The sequence below is a fragment of the Encephalitozoon cuniculi genome, chromosome IX (assembly GCF_000091225.2).
Source record: "Encephalitozoon cuniculi GB-M1 chromosome IX, complete sequence".
In the NCBI taxonomy this organism is placed as follows: Eukaryota; Fungi; Microsporidia; family Unikaryonidae; genus Encephalitozoon; species Encephalitozoon cuniculi.
The window spans coordinates 1-15,915 of record NC_003238.2 but is presented as its reverse complement, the minus strand read 5'-3'; the positions used below and the strand labels follow the sequence as shown (position 1 = coordinate 15,915).

Sequence of the window (15,915 nt, the reverse complement as noted above, 5' to 3'; positions counted from 1 at the left end):
GCATTGCCAAATACCTATTTTTAATTAAGTCCAAACCCCTTGATCCAATCAAAAGAGAAATGGTTTTATCTTTTCCATCAGGAGATGCAAAGAGCCTACAAAGCAGCCTTAGGAGGCAGATAGAACGAAAGGAAAGATATGCAAAGGTGTGCAAAATTTTTGTAAAGAGGATGTGTGATCTGGAGGACGAGCTGGACCTTGCCTCTGCCGAGAGTCAAAGGAGCACAGTAGAAGGTACCAAAAGAAGGAGAAGGTCTACAACATTGGATGTGGACGAAATACTGTACACTGCAGCAGACGAGGCTGCTAAAGATCTTCAAAAGATCTCAGAAGAAAAGGGCCTTGACGCTTTTATTGAAAACAATACACTCAATGTAAAGGGCCATGTATTTTCAAAAGGAGATAAAATCAAGGCCATGGTGAACAGAGATGAGTTTGCCGGGATCATTATTTCAGTGGGAGAAGAGGACATTGTACTAAAAACAAAAGACTACAAAAGGCTCAAAATCCTGTTGGAGGATATAAGATCCACGAGATCGTCGATTATGGCGCTTAACGAAAGCAAGCGTTGACTCCGCTTTGGAAATATAAGGCTGTAAAATGAAACCAGTGAATAAAATTAAGAAACTCTTTGCCTGTTTCGATAAAATATGCTTTATAAAAACATCCACGAGTCTTTCCTGAAATATGGGTTTGCTTCTTTGGTCCACAAGCCGCCAGGGTAAGAAGCATCTCAGACATCCGCCTTTGGTAGAATCTTCAAAGCAGCAAGCCTGTGGAATAAAGAGTCTATGAAGAGCGACACTATCTCTACAAGAAAATCTTCCTTACGTCGCAGGGTGCAAAAGACTCGTTGCAGGAAGGGCACCTCCTGTCTCTCATTCTAATTCTGGAGTTCACACATTCTTCACAGAAGCAATGCATGCATTTGATTATCGCAGTATCCTTGAAGCGTGTGTCACAGAGAGAACAGCGGAGAAGGCCCCTATACCTTTCCAGCTGTACAGCAAGATCCGGATCGCCTTCGGAGTCCCCATTTTGAATGGCCCTTAGAATTCCATTTAGCCTCTTGTTCTCTGCCTCAATTTGAGAATTTACCTTTGTAAGTTTTGACACTTCGTCTCTTGCTTCTCTACTCTGCCTTTTAATACGCTCCAGTATCTTCTCATTTTCCTCCTTCTCTATGAACAGGAAATGCAGCCTTTTCTTGTAATCTAAAGCCAACTTACTAGACTCGGCAATAGAATCTTCCAACTTCTTGATCTTCAGTGAATCTCCAGAGCTTCTACATGTATTCCCCCTTCCTTCCATTCTGAGCTGCTTTGCATCCAACTCAAGCTTGGTATTCTTAGAGCCAAGATCTGCGTTAGTCATTCTCAAGGCAATCATTTCATTTTCAAGCTCTCTATTCTTCTTGTGCATGTTCTCAAGCTTCGCAATCAATGCCTTGTTCTCCCCCAGACTTTTATCTAAGCTTTCAACAAGATTGATTATTTCCTCCTCCAGAGACCCTTCCTCATAAGCTCCCCCTGCGCTCGTGTTTCTCACTCTCTCACACCTCTTGTAGTTTTCTACAATTCTGGAAAGCTCTTCTTTCTCAACAGCCAGTTGTTCTGCCCTTTTCATCCAAAGATCCAAGCCGGACATGACGCTTTGTATGTCCTTGTCCACTTTCTCCAGCTTTTGGAGGCACTGATCCATTTCCCTCCTAAGACCCATTTCTTTTTCACCAAGCCCACAGAGTATTTCTCTTCGTTTCTCATTCTCTGCCTTCAGGGCATCAAACATCTTGCTCACTTCCTGTGCATTGAATGTAATCTCACATAACTCTCTGGTGAGCCCAGCTATTTTCTGGTCCTTTTCGCACAGCTCTTCTTCATGCTTACTTTCCAGTCCAGCCATTTTTGCTCGGAGATCCCCATACTCGTCAATAATCTTCTTATAGACTTCGCTGGTGACCATGGAATCATCAGCTATGCTATGTTTCTTCTCGGCAGAATCCCCATCCGAGGGCATGTCCTTAGATTCCCTAAACATCCCGACTCTGGCCAGCCTTTTTTCCATCTCATGAATCACAGAGTTCAGTCTTCTTATCTCGTAGTTCAGTGAGGAGATTCTTGAGCCGATATCAAACTTTAATGCCTCATCAGAGCACCCAGAGTTATTTAGATTTTCCTTTTGCGTTCCAAGAATGGATACCAGAGTCGCGTTCTCTTCAATCAGCTCGGTGTTTCTTCTTGTAAGTTCCTCATTCATCTTCCTGTATTCCATCATCTCAAAAAAGATAGAGGATTTTTGATACGAAGCAATATCCTCTCTGTCAATCATATCCCACAACTGAGCAACCACCTTTGGGCTAGCGGAGTTTCCGCTTTCGGTCTTTACCTTCTTCATTGTTGAATGCGATCGGGGGGTCCTGATGCCGGTATTTCAAGTTGTTTAACAAAAATTTGCCCTGAAAATGAAGGTGATCCAACAGAGGAATGTATACTTTGTCGACCTAAGCAAGTGCATATACAGAGGATTTTCCGAGACAACGATTCAGAGGCTGCCTGGAGAAAGCGTGGCTGTGTACCGATCAAAAGACCTGGCCATTTTGAGTGTCGATGTCATGGCCTCTGGCGGTTCAAGAGGCGTGGATTACACGGTTAGGGATGCAACAGATGCAATCCGTGGATACGAAAAGTCTTTTCACAGAGACATGTGGAAAAATATAAGCACAGACGGTACGCTTGAGATCCGTATTCCTGAAGATGTCGGGGAGGATACATTTACAGTGAGGATTCTCTATGAGGCAGAAGAAAATAACGATTCCATAGAGTTCTATAGACCTGTTTCTCCGGAAGATAAGCACATGGAGGTGGTGGCCACCAACAGAATGTTCGATTCATCCTCTATATTTCCATCACTTTCGACATCCTACAAGAATAGGTGGGAGTTGGTTTATGTTTTGCCTAATAATGATGAAACGAAGATCACATCTCCTGGGATTCTTAAGAGCATACGAGAAGAGGAAAATGTTATCCTGTATTCGTACATAGTAGATATGGCCCACAGCGGGGCATTGAACTTTTGCGTTGGGACATTCGATAGTTACGAGGTTTCCACTGGAGACGACAGAAAGGCCGTATGCATTCCAAAAGGATTTGATGGGTACAAGGACTGTGTCCGGGAGTTCTGCTGCGACATTGAGAACCTGATTAGATACTCCGAGTACTTTCTTCAGAGGGAGTATCCATTCAAGGCCCTTTCGACTGTATTTGTGTTTGGAGATGCAGACAGGGTATATGGACAGAACACCGCCTTTCTAGCTGTATCAAACCTCACATCCTCAAACGACATCGAGCCGATGTTTCTTCTGAAAAGGATAGTATGCGATATATTGAGCTCCCAGATGTTCTACTTCTACTTTTCTGTGGTGGACAGGGCAGACTTTTGGATTTCCGAGGGGATGAAAGGATATTTCCAGGACTATTGCGTTAGACACTTCTTGGGAAACAACGAGTTTCTGTACGGACTCAAAAAAGACAGAGATTATGTGTTAGACAGAGATGTCATGGAGTATGCCCTGTATGACACCCGAAGAACATTCCTTTCAATGAGAGGAAAGTTCTTTAAAACCAAGTCCAAGGTCTTCTTTCATCTTCTCGAGGGGAATCTTAGTAGAGCCTTCATGGAAAAGATTCTGAATTACACCATGAAGAGAAGGAATGATGTCAAGGAGGACTACAGTTTTGAATTTGTCAGACTTGTGAAGGATGTCACCGGAAAAGATCTTCGATCTCTTTTTGAAACCTATGTGTTTAAGCCAGGAGTGGTGAGGGTAAAGCTAGGGTTTACGATAAACAAGAAGAGCAATAGAGTGGACTTCACTGCCATGCAGGCACCGACTAGTATTTTTTCAAATGGCAACAGGACAGTGTGTGGTCCCGTAACTATCTGTAGCTATGAAATGGAGGGGGTATTTGAGCATGTGTTTATGCTGGATCGGGACAACCACTTCTACTACCATCCTAAAACCAAAAAGAAGAAGAAGTCTGAAGAGGAGGAAGAGGTGATGCCCTTGCTGTGGGTAAGGGCGGATCCAAAGGGAGAGCATCTGGCAAAGATAATTGTGGAACAGCCGGACTACATGTTCATAGAGCAGCTTCTCGACAAAAATGTTGTCGGGCAGATGGAGGCGCTTGAAAGCCTCTCGACAAAGCCATCAACTCAGGTTTGTGAGATACTTGAAAGGGTTCTTGAAAACACCCACATCTTTTATAAGATAAGGATTCACATACTGTATATCCTTTCCAGGACAACGGTCGGGAACTACTACGGATTTCAAAGGCTCATCCAATTTTTTGTAAAGAAATACTGCGTTCAGACGTCCACGGTGGTCAAGCCGAATGATTTTTCATTCATTCCATACTTCATACAGAAACATCTTGTAAGGGCGCTGTCAATTGCGGATCCCTTTGTTTTTCGAAGCTACTCTGGAAGAGAGGTAGGATCTGCAAACATCATTTCTGCATTTATCATCAACATACTCAAGTTTAACGACAATTCATTCAACTCATACAGCGATGGGTGGTACATATCCTCTGTGATTGAAAGCATAAGCCTTCCTCTTTCTTCGATGAGCTTTCCTGAGTTTTATTCCAGCAAGCACACGAAATCCAGATGCAAAAGAGACACCTTCCGCAACCAAGAAAAAGCAAATGACGATATAAACGACCTGTTCAAAATAGAGAAGTTGGGCAGCAAAAGCGTTAAGGGCATCATTTCATCAATGGACGGATCTCCTGCGCCGGAGGACAAAAGAAGTGTAGATGTGGCTAGTCTAGACGAGGACTATGAAAACAGGGCATCGCTCTTCAGCCATAGGGACAACGGGATGTCGAAAGAGGGAAGCAATGGGTCTTTGGGTGGTTGTAAAGGCTTGCCTCACAACAAGGCCGAGTCCTTGGAAAGCCCCGACTACCTCCAGCTTTCTATTTCCGAGATCGAAAGGTTTCGGATTTTGGATATGGTTTTCCCATCTCACAGAAACCTGGTGACTAAGTCCTGCATCTATGCCCTGGGACGACTCTCCTTGTTTGGAATGACGAATTTGAAGAAGGATGCTTTAATTCAACTTTCGAAATATCCTAATTTTTGCAGTGTCAGGATCGCAGCACTTGAGGTTTTACTTGTTCTGTTTTATGAGGATGAAGAGGCCATTGAGGTAGCTTTCGAAGTGTTCTCGGGAGGGTCATTTACCATCAAGCGAACGGCTTTGGATGTCATGATGACTCTTGGGCTGTCTCCAAAATTCAACTTTAAAAAGGTTTTGAAAGGAAAGAGAAAGGAGCTGTTCGAATTGTTAAGGTCTAACCAGGGAAACATTGTTATCAAAGAAAAGATTGCTGACCTAATATATCTTGTAGAGGATATGGAGCTAACACACGATGATTATCGTAAGGTGGTTGTCGGGGTTTATGAGGGAACGCTGCCTGCAGACTCACGTAAAACAATCAACCGTTTGGGTAGAGAGTTTATAGGAGACAGGCACGTGGCTTTGAGACTGAGCAACATGGATGTGCTCAAAAGGAAGCTTCTGGAGATAGAATACCTTGTCAGGGTTCCTGTTCCAGAAAAGAAGAAGATTTCTTACGACGAATTTACAGAACAGGAAGAGAAAAGATCTCCACATCCGGATGTGGAGCCTGACTTGCCCAAAAGAAGCGCTTACGGGAAGCACCTTGATAGAAAAGGAAAAGACGGCTTAGGAGACGTAAAGAGATGCAATAGACAGGATCGTTCTCAAGCAAAAGCTGACACCCTAAGTGTTGGTACCATGGTTAGGATTCCAGCATCTTTCAAAATCAGACTTAGGCATCCTGGAAGGTAAACTCCGTCTGCGGAACAGCACTAAAGCAGCGCAAAGTGAGAACGGCTTGTAATTTTACCATATCTACATGAATCGATCTAGGAGGAGAGTGATTAAAAATGTCATTATTTACAATGGTGCGCATATAGCTTTGCACTTTTTGCAACATTCTGAAGGTAGCTTACAACTACCCCGCATCTGGTGCTTGAATCGCGCGATAAATAAGGATGGCTCCTTTTTAGCTCTGAAATCACGCTCTGTGTTTTTTCAGGTTCTATGCTCCTTGCCAGCTTAAACAGGATTCTGTTCATTCTTCCTGAAGAGACATGGGATAGACATTCAATTACCAAGTCATTTCTTCCCATCTCAATTATCTTCTGAAGCAGCACTGCAGCCTTTTCTATGGAAATTATGTTCATTCTGGATCTGTATCTACTAACAACATGAACGAGATACTTTGTGTCTCCAGTTATGTAATAAAACGCTAGAGCTGATTTCTTGGTAAGAAAAGGAATGGTCTTGGTAATTAGGTCTTTGTTCATCTTCCTTCTCTTTGTAGAGAGGTTTAAAGCAGAAGTTCTGGTTTTGAAACAACAGGGACGATTGGTTCATGCCTTTGTTCAGTAAGAAGATAATAGTGTATCTGATGTCTATGAAGAAATAATTTCTTAAGGAAGAGAAGATGAACATTTGCTATGGGTAAAAAGAACAGAAGAGATGACGACTATCTGAACACACTGCTTGGATCCGCAGACAAAGGGAACAAGGAAAGGCGCAAGGACCCGGAGGACTCAGAAGAGATAGGGAAGTCTGTGAGTAAGATGAGCGTAGGTGAGGCCCAAAAAAGCTCTAAGCATAATGAGAGGGAAACAGGAACAAGGTTGAACAATCGAGAGAAGCCTTCTGAGTTTAAAAGCCCGATATGTTGTATTTTGGGGCATGTTGATACAGGCAAAACCAAGCTCCTTGATAAGCTAAGGGAATCGAATGTCCAGGAGGAAGAAGCTGGGGGAATAACGCAGCAAATTGGAGCTACATTTTTTCCGGTGTCGGAACTGTTCAGGAAATGTGGAAAGCGAGAGTCTAAGCTTCCGGGAATTCTGGTTATTGACACGCCTGGGCACGAGTCTTTTGCCAATCTAAGGACACGTGGCTCTTCGCTTTGTAACCTTGCAATACTAGTGGTGGACATAGTCCATGGGATCGAGGCTCAAACACTGGAAAGCATAGAGCTTCTCAGGAAACGTAGAACGCCCTTTGTGGTTGCTCTCAACAAGATAGATAGGCTTTACGGATGGAAATCCACTCCGTTTGGAGGAATCAAAGAAATACTTAAAAAGCAGTCGAAGGCAACCATCAATGACTTCAAGAAGAGACTTGATAACACAGTTGTGGCATTTGCAGAGATGGGGCTGAATGCAAAGCTGTTTTATGAAAATACGGACCAGAAAAGATTTGTCTCGCTGGTTCCCACATCTGCAATCTCTGGTGAGGGAATTCCTGATTTAATATCTCTGATACTGGAGCTGTCTGAAAAGTATATGGGATCGAAGATGAAGATCAAGAACGAGGTTGAGTGCACTATTCTAGAAGTCAAGAATGCCGAGGGCTTTGGCGTAACCATAGATGCCATTCTAAGCAATGGGATGCTGAAGGAAGGTGACAGAATTGGCGTTTGCGGATTCAACGGACCCATAGTCACAACAATCAAGGCCTTACTTATGCCACAGCCCTTGAAGGAGCTGAGAGTAAAGAGCCAGTACATTATGGTGAAAGAGGTGAGGGCCAGCCTGGGAATTAAGATTGCAGCCGGTGGCCTTGAGAAGGCAATAGCAGGAAGCCGCGTGCTGATTGTAGAGGACAACGAAGAGGAGGTAAAGAGGGCGCTTGAGACGGATCTGGAGTCGGTTTTCTCGTCCATAGAGCTTAGCCAGGAGGGAGTGCACGTTGTCTCAAGCACACTTGGGTCACTGGAGGCCTTAATTTCCTTTCTGAAGACTTCAAAAATTCCAATTTTGGGAGCAAGCATCGGAACAGTAAAGAAAAAGGACATGATCATTGTGGCGTCTATGGCGAAAAAGCACAAGGAGTATGCAGCAATTCTCTGCTTTGATGTGGTGTTGGAGAAAGAGATAAGGGACATGGCGTCTTCTATGAAAGTAAGGGTGTTTGAGGCAAAAACCATCTACCATCTCCTCGACTCATATCTAAAGTTCGTTGACGAAGAAAAAGAAAAAGACAAGAAGATGTACATGGACCAGGCAGTGTTCCCGGTAGAGCTGTCCATTGTTCCAAAGTGTATCTTCAATTCCAGAAGCCCGTTGGTGGTTGGTGTTCACGTGCAGGAGGGTATCCTAAAGATAGGAACGCCTTTGTGTGTGTTTAAAGAAGGGGAAACTACTAGACTTGGAGTAGTGACCTCCATTGAAAACAACAAGGAGGCGGCCAAGGAGGCTGTTAAGGGCCAAAAGGTGGCTATTAAGATCGAAGCAAAGCCTAATCTACCTCCAAGGATGTTTGGAAGACATTTTGGGCAAGATGACATTCTATATTCATTGGTTACAAGGGAGTCTATCAGCGTTCTGAAGAAGCATTTTTCCAGTGAGCTAACCGAGGACCTTATAAGGTTACTGAATAAGCTAGAAAATAAATTTGGTGTTTTCTATTTGCTTTAGGGTACTTGCATTGGCATCAGAATTGGTTTATTTGTATGGAATCCTAACCCCATAATGACAAATAGTACCCTTAGCGAAATCGAACTCTTTGCAGCCACAAGCATAACGCATCTATCCATACTGGTATATCACCTGATGCTTCCAAAATCCACGCTTCTTGAGTTTATGTTCTCTGCAGTTCCGCTATATTCAGTAATTGTCTTTCTCAAATATTCAGGTTTGGTTTATGCCCTATTCCTTGTTGTGCTTGGTGTATATTTTTTATTTGTACGACTGAAAAAGTGGAGGAGATTGAGGGAGCCTGTGTGGCCAGGCAACCCATCTAGTTACCCGAAGCAGTCTGTCGATGCGCCCCAAGATGATGAGCCATACACATCAATGGCAATAGACAGAACTCGCTTTCTTATCATTGGATGTGTTGTCATTGCCATATTTGCATCAGACTTTCCCTTTTACAAGGAAAATGCCAAGCTGGGAAAAAGCATGGGATACGGACTCAAGCTTATGGACATAGGCGTAGGTTCTTTTGTATATAATGCAGGCTTCTTTTCCACAAGGGCGGATCCGCAGAGAAAAATGAAGAATGCACTATCATCCTTCTTTTTTGGAATGCTGAGATATCTTTCCAAAGAATTACTCAAGCTGGACGTCGATGATCGTGAGTTCGGTGTCCATCTGAACTTCTTTTTGATGCTTGGTGTTCTGAATCTAGCCTCCCTTGTCATAAACACGCGGGCAAACTTCCTACTAGGATTCGGTATGTGCTTGACTCATGAGCTTTTCCTAAAGTTCTTTGGCCTAGAAAAGCTGATATACAGCTCCGCTAGGTCGAGCATAATAACCTCAAACATAGAGGGAATTACATTCCTTCTCCCGCAGATGGGAATGTTCCTCATGGCAGCTGATATATCAAAAGTCGTATTCAAAAAAAAGAACCTGAGCATTATCATATTATACAACGCCTTTTTCGTTGCTGTATTGTCGATAGCCCGTGTCTACTCCACATCTTGCCGGAGAATACACAATCTCTACTTCTGTATGGTGATAATGCTTCTTCACACTACGCATGGAATCGTCTTCGAGGTATTCAGTAGAACCTTCAAAATTCGAAATCTTGAGATGCATCGCTTCATTAGCAAGTATTTATTATTCATCCTAGTCTGGTCTAATATGCTTGTGACGCTAAATAAGCTACTAAGTGCTTCAAAAGATATGTCCAGGTGTTCGAGCCATGCTTTGTGCATCACATACCTTGTACTTGTGTTTTATGTTCCGTGTGCTATAAATAGTAAGGTGGCAGGAAAATTACAGGTAAGCTAGCTTCCATTCCTCTCCTTTAAGTTTTGAGGTTAATAGGGGCATACTACTCTCTGCATACTTGGCTAACATCTTAGAGTGCCTGTATAAAATGGAGTTGAAGCTAGTAAATCTTTTAATTACCTTATATTCATAGCCTTGTCGATAAGTGTGACGACAGCCGCTAACTTTTCAAGGAACTTAACTTTGTCATTAACCACCTTTGCACCAAGCACGGAGGCGGTGAACCAAGCAACAATGGCAGTCATTACATAAGCTGTGGCACCCTTGTTTTCTACGGATACACTATCATTTTTAGAATCAAGCAGAAGAATGATTGCAATTGCAAGGGCAAGGCACACCATTACAGACAATAGCTGCTCTCTATCAATCCCCTCGGATAAAAGGAAATAAGTGGTAGATGCCACTACCATTAGGCATCCGCAAGTGAAATACTTCCGTTTGATGGCTCGTTTGGATTGTAACATCTTTGCCATCTGGACTAGAATGAAGATCGAGGCAAAAACAACAGCATATCCTCCAAGTACTAGCCTCACTCCATCTTGGGAGTAGAAGATTTTTGCTTTGTCATTGCGCATATCCGTCATAGAGCAAATTGCCTGAATCGCTGCGATAACTGATGTAACCCCTAGTGAAACTATACCCAGAGCCCCTAATATACTGCCTTCAGGAAGCTCTATTGTTTTTATTAGACACAACATATAGGCAACGAAGAATATGACAACGGCTAAGTTGAAAAGATGGAAGAGCACTCCTTCAGCCTCTATCTTATTGAGTCCCAGGTGAATCAAAACAAATCCAATCAGGATAAGTGCTTCAATCCGCTCGTTATTCAGAAGAAAGTCGAATATCGCTAATTCCGTAGAGGCACTCTTCTCAGTAAAATCTTCCATTAATCTTATAGGGGGTACGAGCGCTTATGTAATTTTTATTTCATCCTATTTATGGTGTTCGAAAGAAGCATTGCGGCGTTCTGCCCACTCTTGTTATTTTCTAAATATGGACAAATTAAATCCCGAGAACTTCCAGTCGGACTCCGTTTTTCGTTAATTAAACATCTATGCTTTAATTTATTGTCCCGATTGCCTAATTAGTAAGTTGGGCACTAATAAGCTTTATGGAGGTAGGGGTGTCATGAATGTCGGGAAAAATAAAATGAGCATATATGCAAATGCTCTCGGACTGGCCTCTATGTTGGTGCCCACAATGATTTATCTATCGGACATATCTACAGAAACAAATGGTCCGGGTAGGCTTGTGGCTGCAGTGTCTAGCTCACTCTTCAGCATATTCATGCTGGTTTACTGGATAGTAAGAAACTGGTGTGTGAACCTTTCTTCCTGCGGATCCAAGCAATATTTTTTCTATCTTACACTCATCGTACTGTGTACAGCAGGGTTAGCTACATGTGTCGGAGAAACGTTTTTATATGGCCTCCATGACGATGGTGTAGATGTTCTGAAGATGTTTGCAACCTTCTCCTCGATTAGCTATTTGCGATTTAAGTGCTTAGGACTCCTCCCCCGCCCTGTTTATAGAAGCAGTGGCGTTGGGAATGCCGTTTCAATTGCTTCTATTATCATGGTAGTCTGCGCAATTGCCATCAATGCAAAAACTAACGATATGCTTGTGGTGTCATGGAGCTTTGTATTAAGTGGTGTTGTGCTAGCATCAATCTCGCTAGCTGAAGAAATACTCTTGTCTCGTGAGAGGGATATATGGGATGTGTCCAAGAACCAGCTTCGGTCATTTGATATTGTCCAGTTGATCTTATTCTCACTTGCATACTATTGGCCCGACAGGTCAAGATTTTAAAATACCCTCTAGACACCTGTCATTCGGCGGGGTCTTGGTATTAGAGCAGCGGGTGAGGAAGTAAGTTAATATTAAATTCGGATTGATATTTGACATATATTTGTTGTCTTCAATATATAAGGTTGAAATCCCCCTGAGGAAATGAGGTTAGGTGCAAGAATAATGACTGTTATCTGCACAGTGAGCGGTATTTTCAGTTTGAAGCAAAAAGGGAGATGTGTCTCTTTGAATTTTTCAGGCAGGAAAGAAGGGAGCGTACCTCGTGAAGTATTCGAGAGTATGATGAGAGGGGAGCAGATTGTAGAGCTCGATATTAGTAAAAATAATATAGATAGACTGCCTCCCTATTTCGAAAATCTTTCGTGTGTGAGGACGCTTGACGTCAGTGACAATCAGCTGAAATATCTATCTAATTCGATATCAGGCCTATCATCACTAGTAAGGTTGAACCTCAATAACAACAACCTCCTCTCTCTTCCTGAAGAAATAACATTCCTGGAGCACTTAGAGGAACTGAGCGTCAGAAACAACCAGCTGCGGCAGCTGCCCGAAAACATAGATAACATGAACAGTTTGGTTAGGCTGGATTTTGGAAACAATGAGCTAATGGCATTGCCTTTTGGAATAGGAGCTCTTGAGAATTTGAAAAGGCTCGACCTTGGGGGAAATCTGTTCAATACATTGCCTCCAATACTTGGATATCTGGAAAATTTGGAGGAAATCATCTTCACCAAAAACAAAAGGCTTCGGAAAATTCCAAGAAAGCTAGTTCAAATGCTTGCAGATAGGAAGAATCTAGTCTTGCTGGACTTGCGAGGCAACAACCGCCTGAGAAAGGAAAGCAGTGATGGAAATGTCGGGTGGAAGGAGTTAAGGGAAATTTTCGGGAGCAGGATAAGGCTTTCGCAGGATGAGAAGGAATAATTAAATGCCCTTACCAGTTTCGTTTTTCTATTTTTTAGTAATCCTTGTACTTCCTAAAGACGGTAACAGAGAATCACCAGGTTTTGGAAGCTCTAGTAATTCGGGTAAAGCAAATGTTACGTAGGTTGTTTGGGTCTGGAATTCATTTAGTAGTAATGTTATTATGAACAGTGCGAAACAGCCAGCAAGGATAGTCTTCATCGTATAGTGTAGGGATTGAATGGGAATTAGTTGTTTATTCATTCCCCAGTTGAGAAGGCGGTTTGTTGAATGAACAGAGGTATTGATAAAGGATCTCTACAGATCCATATGCTAGGAATGCGTATACGAATACGCCAAGGATGAGCATGAAGACAAAGACCATTGTTCTCCATGGCGCAACAGACAGAGAACTTTTCCCAGATACAAAGTACCTTTCCTTCAGTGACCTTACTGGGATAAGAATAGCGGGAACAATAAAGAAGTAGAAGTGGTATCTGGATTTTTCGATTAGAAGTATTGTGCCTATTATGGGAATTAGCAGTATCAACAAATCAATAGGAACATTAGTGCTCATGCCAATTGATAAGACCGACTTTGCCGAAAAATCACAAGAGATAGATAGTAAGTAGGCAAACGACACGAAAAAAGAGGGGATAGCCATAGTGAAGGTAGCAGGATCATCGTTATCGTTCCACTTACTAGCAGTGAATGCAATGGTCGAAATAATAGTAACGAAAGAAAACATAAAAAGGATGGTGTTAAGGAGAAGATAAAGCACGCCATGTAATGAAAGCAACACTCTATGGTCCGACCTCCAACTGTCGAATAATAGAAGAAAATATTCCATCGATGAATATAAGGAAGGAAAAAGTACGCCTACAAATCTAAGAAAAGGAGTTCCATTGAAATCATTTTTGCTGAAGATAAGGTACATGAGCATAGAAAATATGATGGATGTGAATGGGCCGAAGTTGTTAAAGAATGTTCTCCAATGTAGCTTGGTTGCTTCATTCTTGTTCTTGAACTGTTTATTAGTTTCATGCAGTCTTGAAGTATTAATGAGATCCATAAGGGATAAATAAAAACAGTGGATATTAGTTAGATGTAGCTAGGGGTAATTCAATGTTACTAAATGGTTAATCGTATATTTGTTATGGAAAGGCGGAAAATGAAAAGAAGAGTAGCTATTTTCCGTGGCGTAATAGATGGAGAGCTACTTTTTGATGGAAAGCGCTTCCATCTTAATGATCTTGTCAGAAAATAGGGGGAGAGTGATCCGCCATATGATGTTCAGATTCACGGATTCTAAAAGGACTAGTGGGAGCTCATTGTTTGGGAAATCTTATAGCGTGAATGGAATAGAAGAAGAAGAAAGCTCCTTAGCATGGACAATCTGAAGCAGTGAATGGCGGAGATGAGTTCATAATAGCATGGAGGGGGGGGGGAGACTTCGAAAACACCAGTGGGGTTGTTTGGAGTCTTACTGTTCTGTAGATTCGTGAGATACGATGATGTGAATAAATAGATGAAGGTTTATTATTTGGATATCTGTAGATTAGTATAGTTACAGGGGTATACGGCTCTGATAGATGATACATTCAGAGGTGGCTATATCGGACATTGGATTTAGACGGCCGATTAATACACATTTTACGAGCAATGGTGCAATATGGCTTGTGAGAAATGACTGGAGAGCTTGATTTTATCACTTTTATCATAAGAAAGGGATCCAGAGGTTGTTTGATAGTGACGAAGAAAACAATCTGAACTCCTGCATTACGGACTGAAGAAGGAAAGATAATGTGAAAGGGCTGTATTGTATAGAAAAGGGAAGTTGAATATGCAAGATAGCGGGCAACTTCTCTTCGAAGGGAATGATAATATCGCAGGAAAGGGAGGAGACGATAGATTAAGTAAGGAGAAAGATCTACTCTATGGGGTGGAAGTGTGCTCCATAGATATTAATTACTGTGCTTGACGTAATACACTGCTCTGAAGGATTAGAACGCGCTGTCTCTTTTATAGTAGGCCTAGATGGTCAAGTAATGGTGTTCTCGTTCGTCTTTAGAGGGAATAACATCATTGTGTTACCAACAACGAAGTATAACGACTTGAAGAGAAATGTCAAGAATCCAAAAGATATTATTACATCTTTTTTAAAAAAACGATATTTCTTATGTACTATGGGATTTTGTGGTAGGTGAGATAGTATACGAGAATGATAATCGGCTTGAGAGGTTGTTTGATGAAAGAATGAGAAGATATTTAGAGAATGCATCTGCAGGTGTATCAAAGGTGTATACAAGATGGGATAAGACCTTTAGTGAGCTGTTGGAGGCAGTGCGTGAAAGGATATTCCAGTGCGATGGGAGTGGAGGTGGACATATAGTAAAGCACAGAGAAGACGCCATGAATGCATTTGACGACATAATAGAAAACTCACCTGCTGGAATATCAGAGGAAGAAAGAAAGATGTACCAAGAGCATTGGAGCAGTGTTAAGGAACATGGAGAGTCCCTTCGTAATGTAGGAAGATGGAAACAGATAGTTGAAGTAGAGAAGATGGTTTGTAATGCATTCAAAGAGATTTGCTTTGGCCTGGAAGAAGAGGCGCTGATGAGATTATTTGCCGAGGGAGGATGAGAAAATCTTTGAAGAGAAAGGTTGATGAAGATGGGATTGACCACTGTCTGTACTTAGAATATACTGTTGTTAACACTAATCTGTTATTAGATGCACACAGAGAATATGGAGGAGAGGTTATGAAGGAGTTGATCAAGCGAATGCTGCTGGGGAAGGAGGGAAAGGAGATAAACAGGAGGTATATCAATAAAGTCGCGAATGTAGTCAAGGAAAGGCAGAGAGCAAGAGAAAGGGAGTCTCTGAGGCCAAGGAAGAGGGGAGCGAGACAGAGGAGGCGGAGGCGAGTGAGGAAGCGGAAACGCCGTCCGTGGAGGTTGGAGGAGCACGCAGGAAGACAGGCAAGAAAAGTTCGGATGGTTGGAAGCGCTTCGAGATCCATAGAAGGGTTCTTCGGTGGAGAAAGAGCTCAGAGAAGATCAAGAAAAAGTTGGACAGGAGAAGAGAGGCGGAAGGGAAGGTTTCTTGAAGAGATCAAGAAGCAGAAGATGCTGCATGACATAGTGGATGTCGTTTCGCTCCCAAAGAGCCCAGATGCGAACAAGTTCTTCATGGATGCAGGAGAGCACACCAAGGGCGGGAGTTCTCGGGGTCGTCTGGTGGCGATTGGAGTTCTTGAAGATGGAAGAAAGAGAATGATTGGAGTGGTGGAGGATGGATCTGTCATGGACCGAACTGGGGGCCTCAATCTCAATAACTGGATGATTT

At 42.5% G+C, this 15,915-nt stretch overlaps 11 protein-coding genes across 11 annotated transcripts; 7 read left to right on the top strand and 4 right to left on the bottom strand.

Moving 5' to 3' along the window:
* Positions 1–59: 59 nt before the first annotated feature.
* On the top strand, positions 60–572 carry ECU09_0110 (uncharacterized protein; the record flags this gene model as incomplete). The annotated part of the gene is made up of 1 exon (NM_001415311.1): positions 60–572. The coding sequence occupies one exon, from the start codon at positions 60–62 to the stop codon at positions 570–572; it is 513 nt and encodes a 170-aa protein (NP_001402263.1).
* Positions 573–810: 238 nt separating this feature from the next.
* Positions 811–2,394, bottom strand: ECU09_0100 (uncharacterized protein; the record flags this gene model as incomplete). The annotated part of the gene is made up of 1 exon (NM_001415310.1): positions 811–2,394. The coding sequence occupies one exon, from the start codon at positions 2,392–2,394 to the stop codon at positions 811–813; it is 1,584 nt and encodes a 527-aa protein (NP_001402262.1).
* Positions 2,395–2,461: 67 nt separating this feature from the next.
* Positions 2,462–5,875, top strand: ECU09_0090 (uncharacterized protein; the record flags this gene model as incomplete). The annotated part of the gene is made up of 1 exon (NM_001415309.1): positions 2,462–5,875. The coding sequence occupies one exon, from the start codon at positions 2,462–2,464 to the stop codon at positions 5,873–5,875; it is 3,414 nt and encodes a 1,137-aa protein (NP_001402261.1).
* Positions 5,876–5,979: 104 nt separating this feature from the next.
* ECU09_0080 (uncharacterized protein) lies at positions 5,980–6,396 on the bottom strand (the record flags this gene model as incomplete). Its single annotated transcript, NM_001415308.1, has 1 exon — positions 5,980–6,396. One exon carries the CDS (start codon positions 6,394–6,396, stop codon positions 5,980–5,982), a length of 417 nt encoding a protein of 138 aa, NP_001402260.1.
* A 153-nt stretch (positions 6,397–6,549) lies between these two features.
* ECU09_0070 (uncharacterized protein) lies at positions 6,550–8,529 on the top strand (the record flags this gene model as incomplete). Its single annotated transcript, NM_001415307.1, has 1 exon — positions 6,550–8,529. The coding sequence occupies one exon, from the start codon at positions 6,550–6,552 to the stop codon at positions 8,527–8,529; it is 1,980 nt and encodes a 659-aa protein (NP_001402259.1).
* A 54-nt stretch (positions 8,530–8,583) lies between these two features.
* Positions 8,584–9,849, top strand: ECU09_0060 (uncharacterized protein; the record flags this gene model as incomplete). Its single annotated transcript, NM_001415306.1, has 1 exon — positions 8,584–9,849. The coding sequence occupies one exon, from the start codon at positions 8,584–8,586 to the stop codon at positions 9,847–9,849; it is 1,266 nt and encodes a 421-aa protein (NP_001402258.1).
* A 116-nt stretch (positions 9,850–9,965) lies between these two features.
* ECU09_0050 (uncharacterized protein) lies at positions 9,966–10,739 on the bottom strand (the record flags this gene model as incomplete). Its single annotated transcript, NM_001415305.1, has 1 exon — positions 9,966–10,739. One exon carries the CDS (start codon positions 10,737–10,739, stop codon positions 9,966–9,968), a length of 774 nt encoding a protein of 257 aa, NP_001402257.1.
* A 241-nt stretch (positions 10,740–10,980) lies between these two features.
* ECU09_0040 (uncharacterized protein) lies at positions 10,981–11,661 on the top strand (the record flags this gene model as incomplete). Its single annotated transcript, NM_001415304.1, has 1 exon — positions 10,981–11,661. The coding sequence occupies one exon, from the start codon at positions 10,981–10,983 to the stop codon at positions 11,659–11,661; it is 681 nt and encodes a 226-aa protein (NP_001402256.1).
* A 141-nt stretch (positions 11,662–11,802) lies between these two features.
* Positions 11,803–12,585, top strand: ECU09_0030 (uncharacterized protein; the record flags this gene model as incomplete). The annotated part of the gene is made up of 1 exon (NM_001415303.1): positions 11,803–12,585. The coding sequence occupies one exon, from the start codon at positions 11,803–11,805 to the stop codon at positions 12,583–12,585; it is 783 nt and encodes a 260-aa protein (NP_001402255.1).
* Positions 12,586–12,820: 235 nt separating this feature from the next.
* Positions 12,821–13,636, bottom strand: ECU09_0020 (uncharacterized protein; the record flags this gene model as incomplete). The annotated part of the gene is made up of 1 exon (NM_001415302.1): positions 12,821–13,636. The coding sequence occupies one exon, from the start codon at positions 13,634–13,636 to the stop codon at positions 12,821–12,823; it is 816 nt and encodes a 271-aa protein (NP_001402254.1).
* Positions 13,637–14,820: 1,184 nt separating this feature from the next.
* Positions 14,821–15,210, top strand: ECU09_0010 (uncharacterized protein; the record flags this gene model as incomplete). Its single annotated transcript, NM_001415301.1, has 1 exon — positions 14,821–15,210. The coding sequence occupies one exon, from the start codon at positions 14,821–14,823 to the stop codon at positions 15,208–15,210; it is 390 nt and encodes a 129-aa protein (NP_001402253.1).
* Positions 15,211–15,915: the final 705 nt, after the last annotated feature.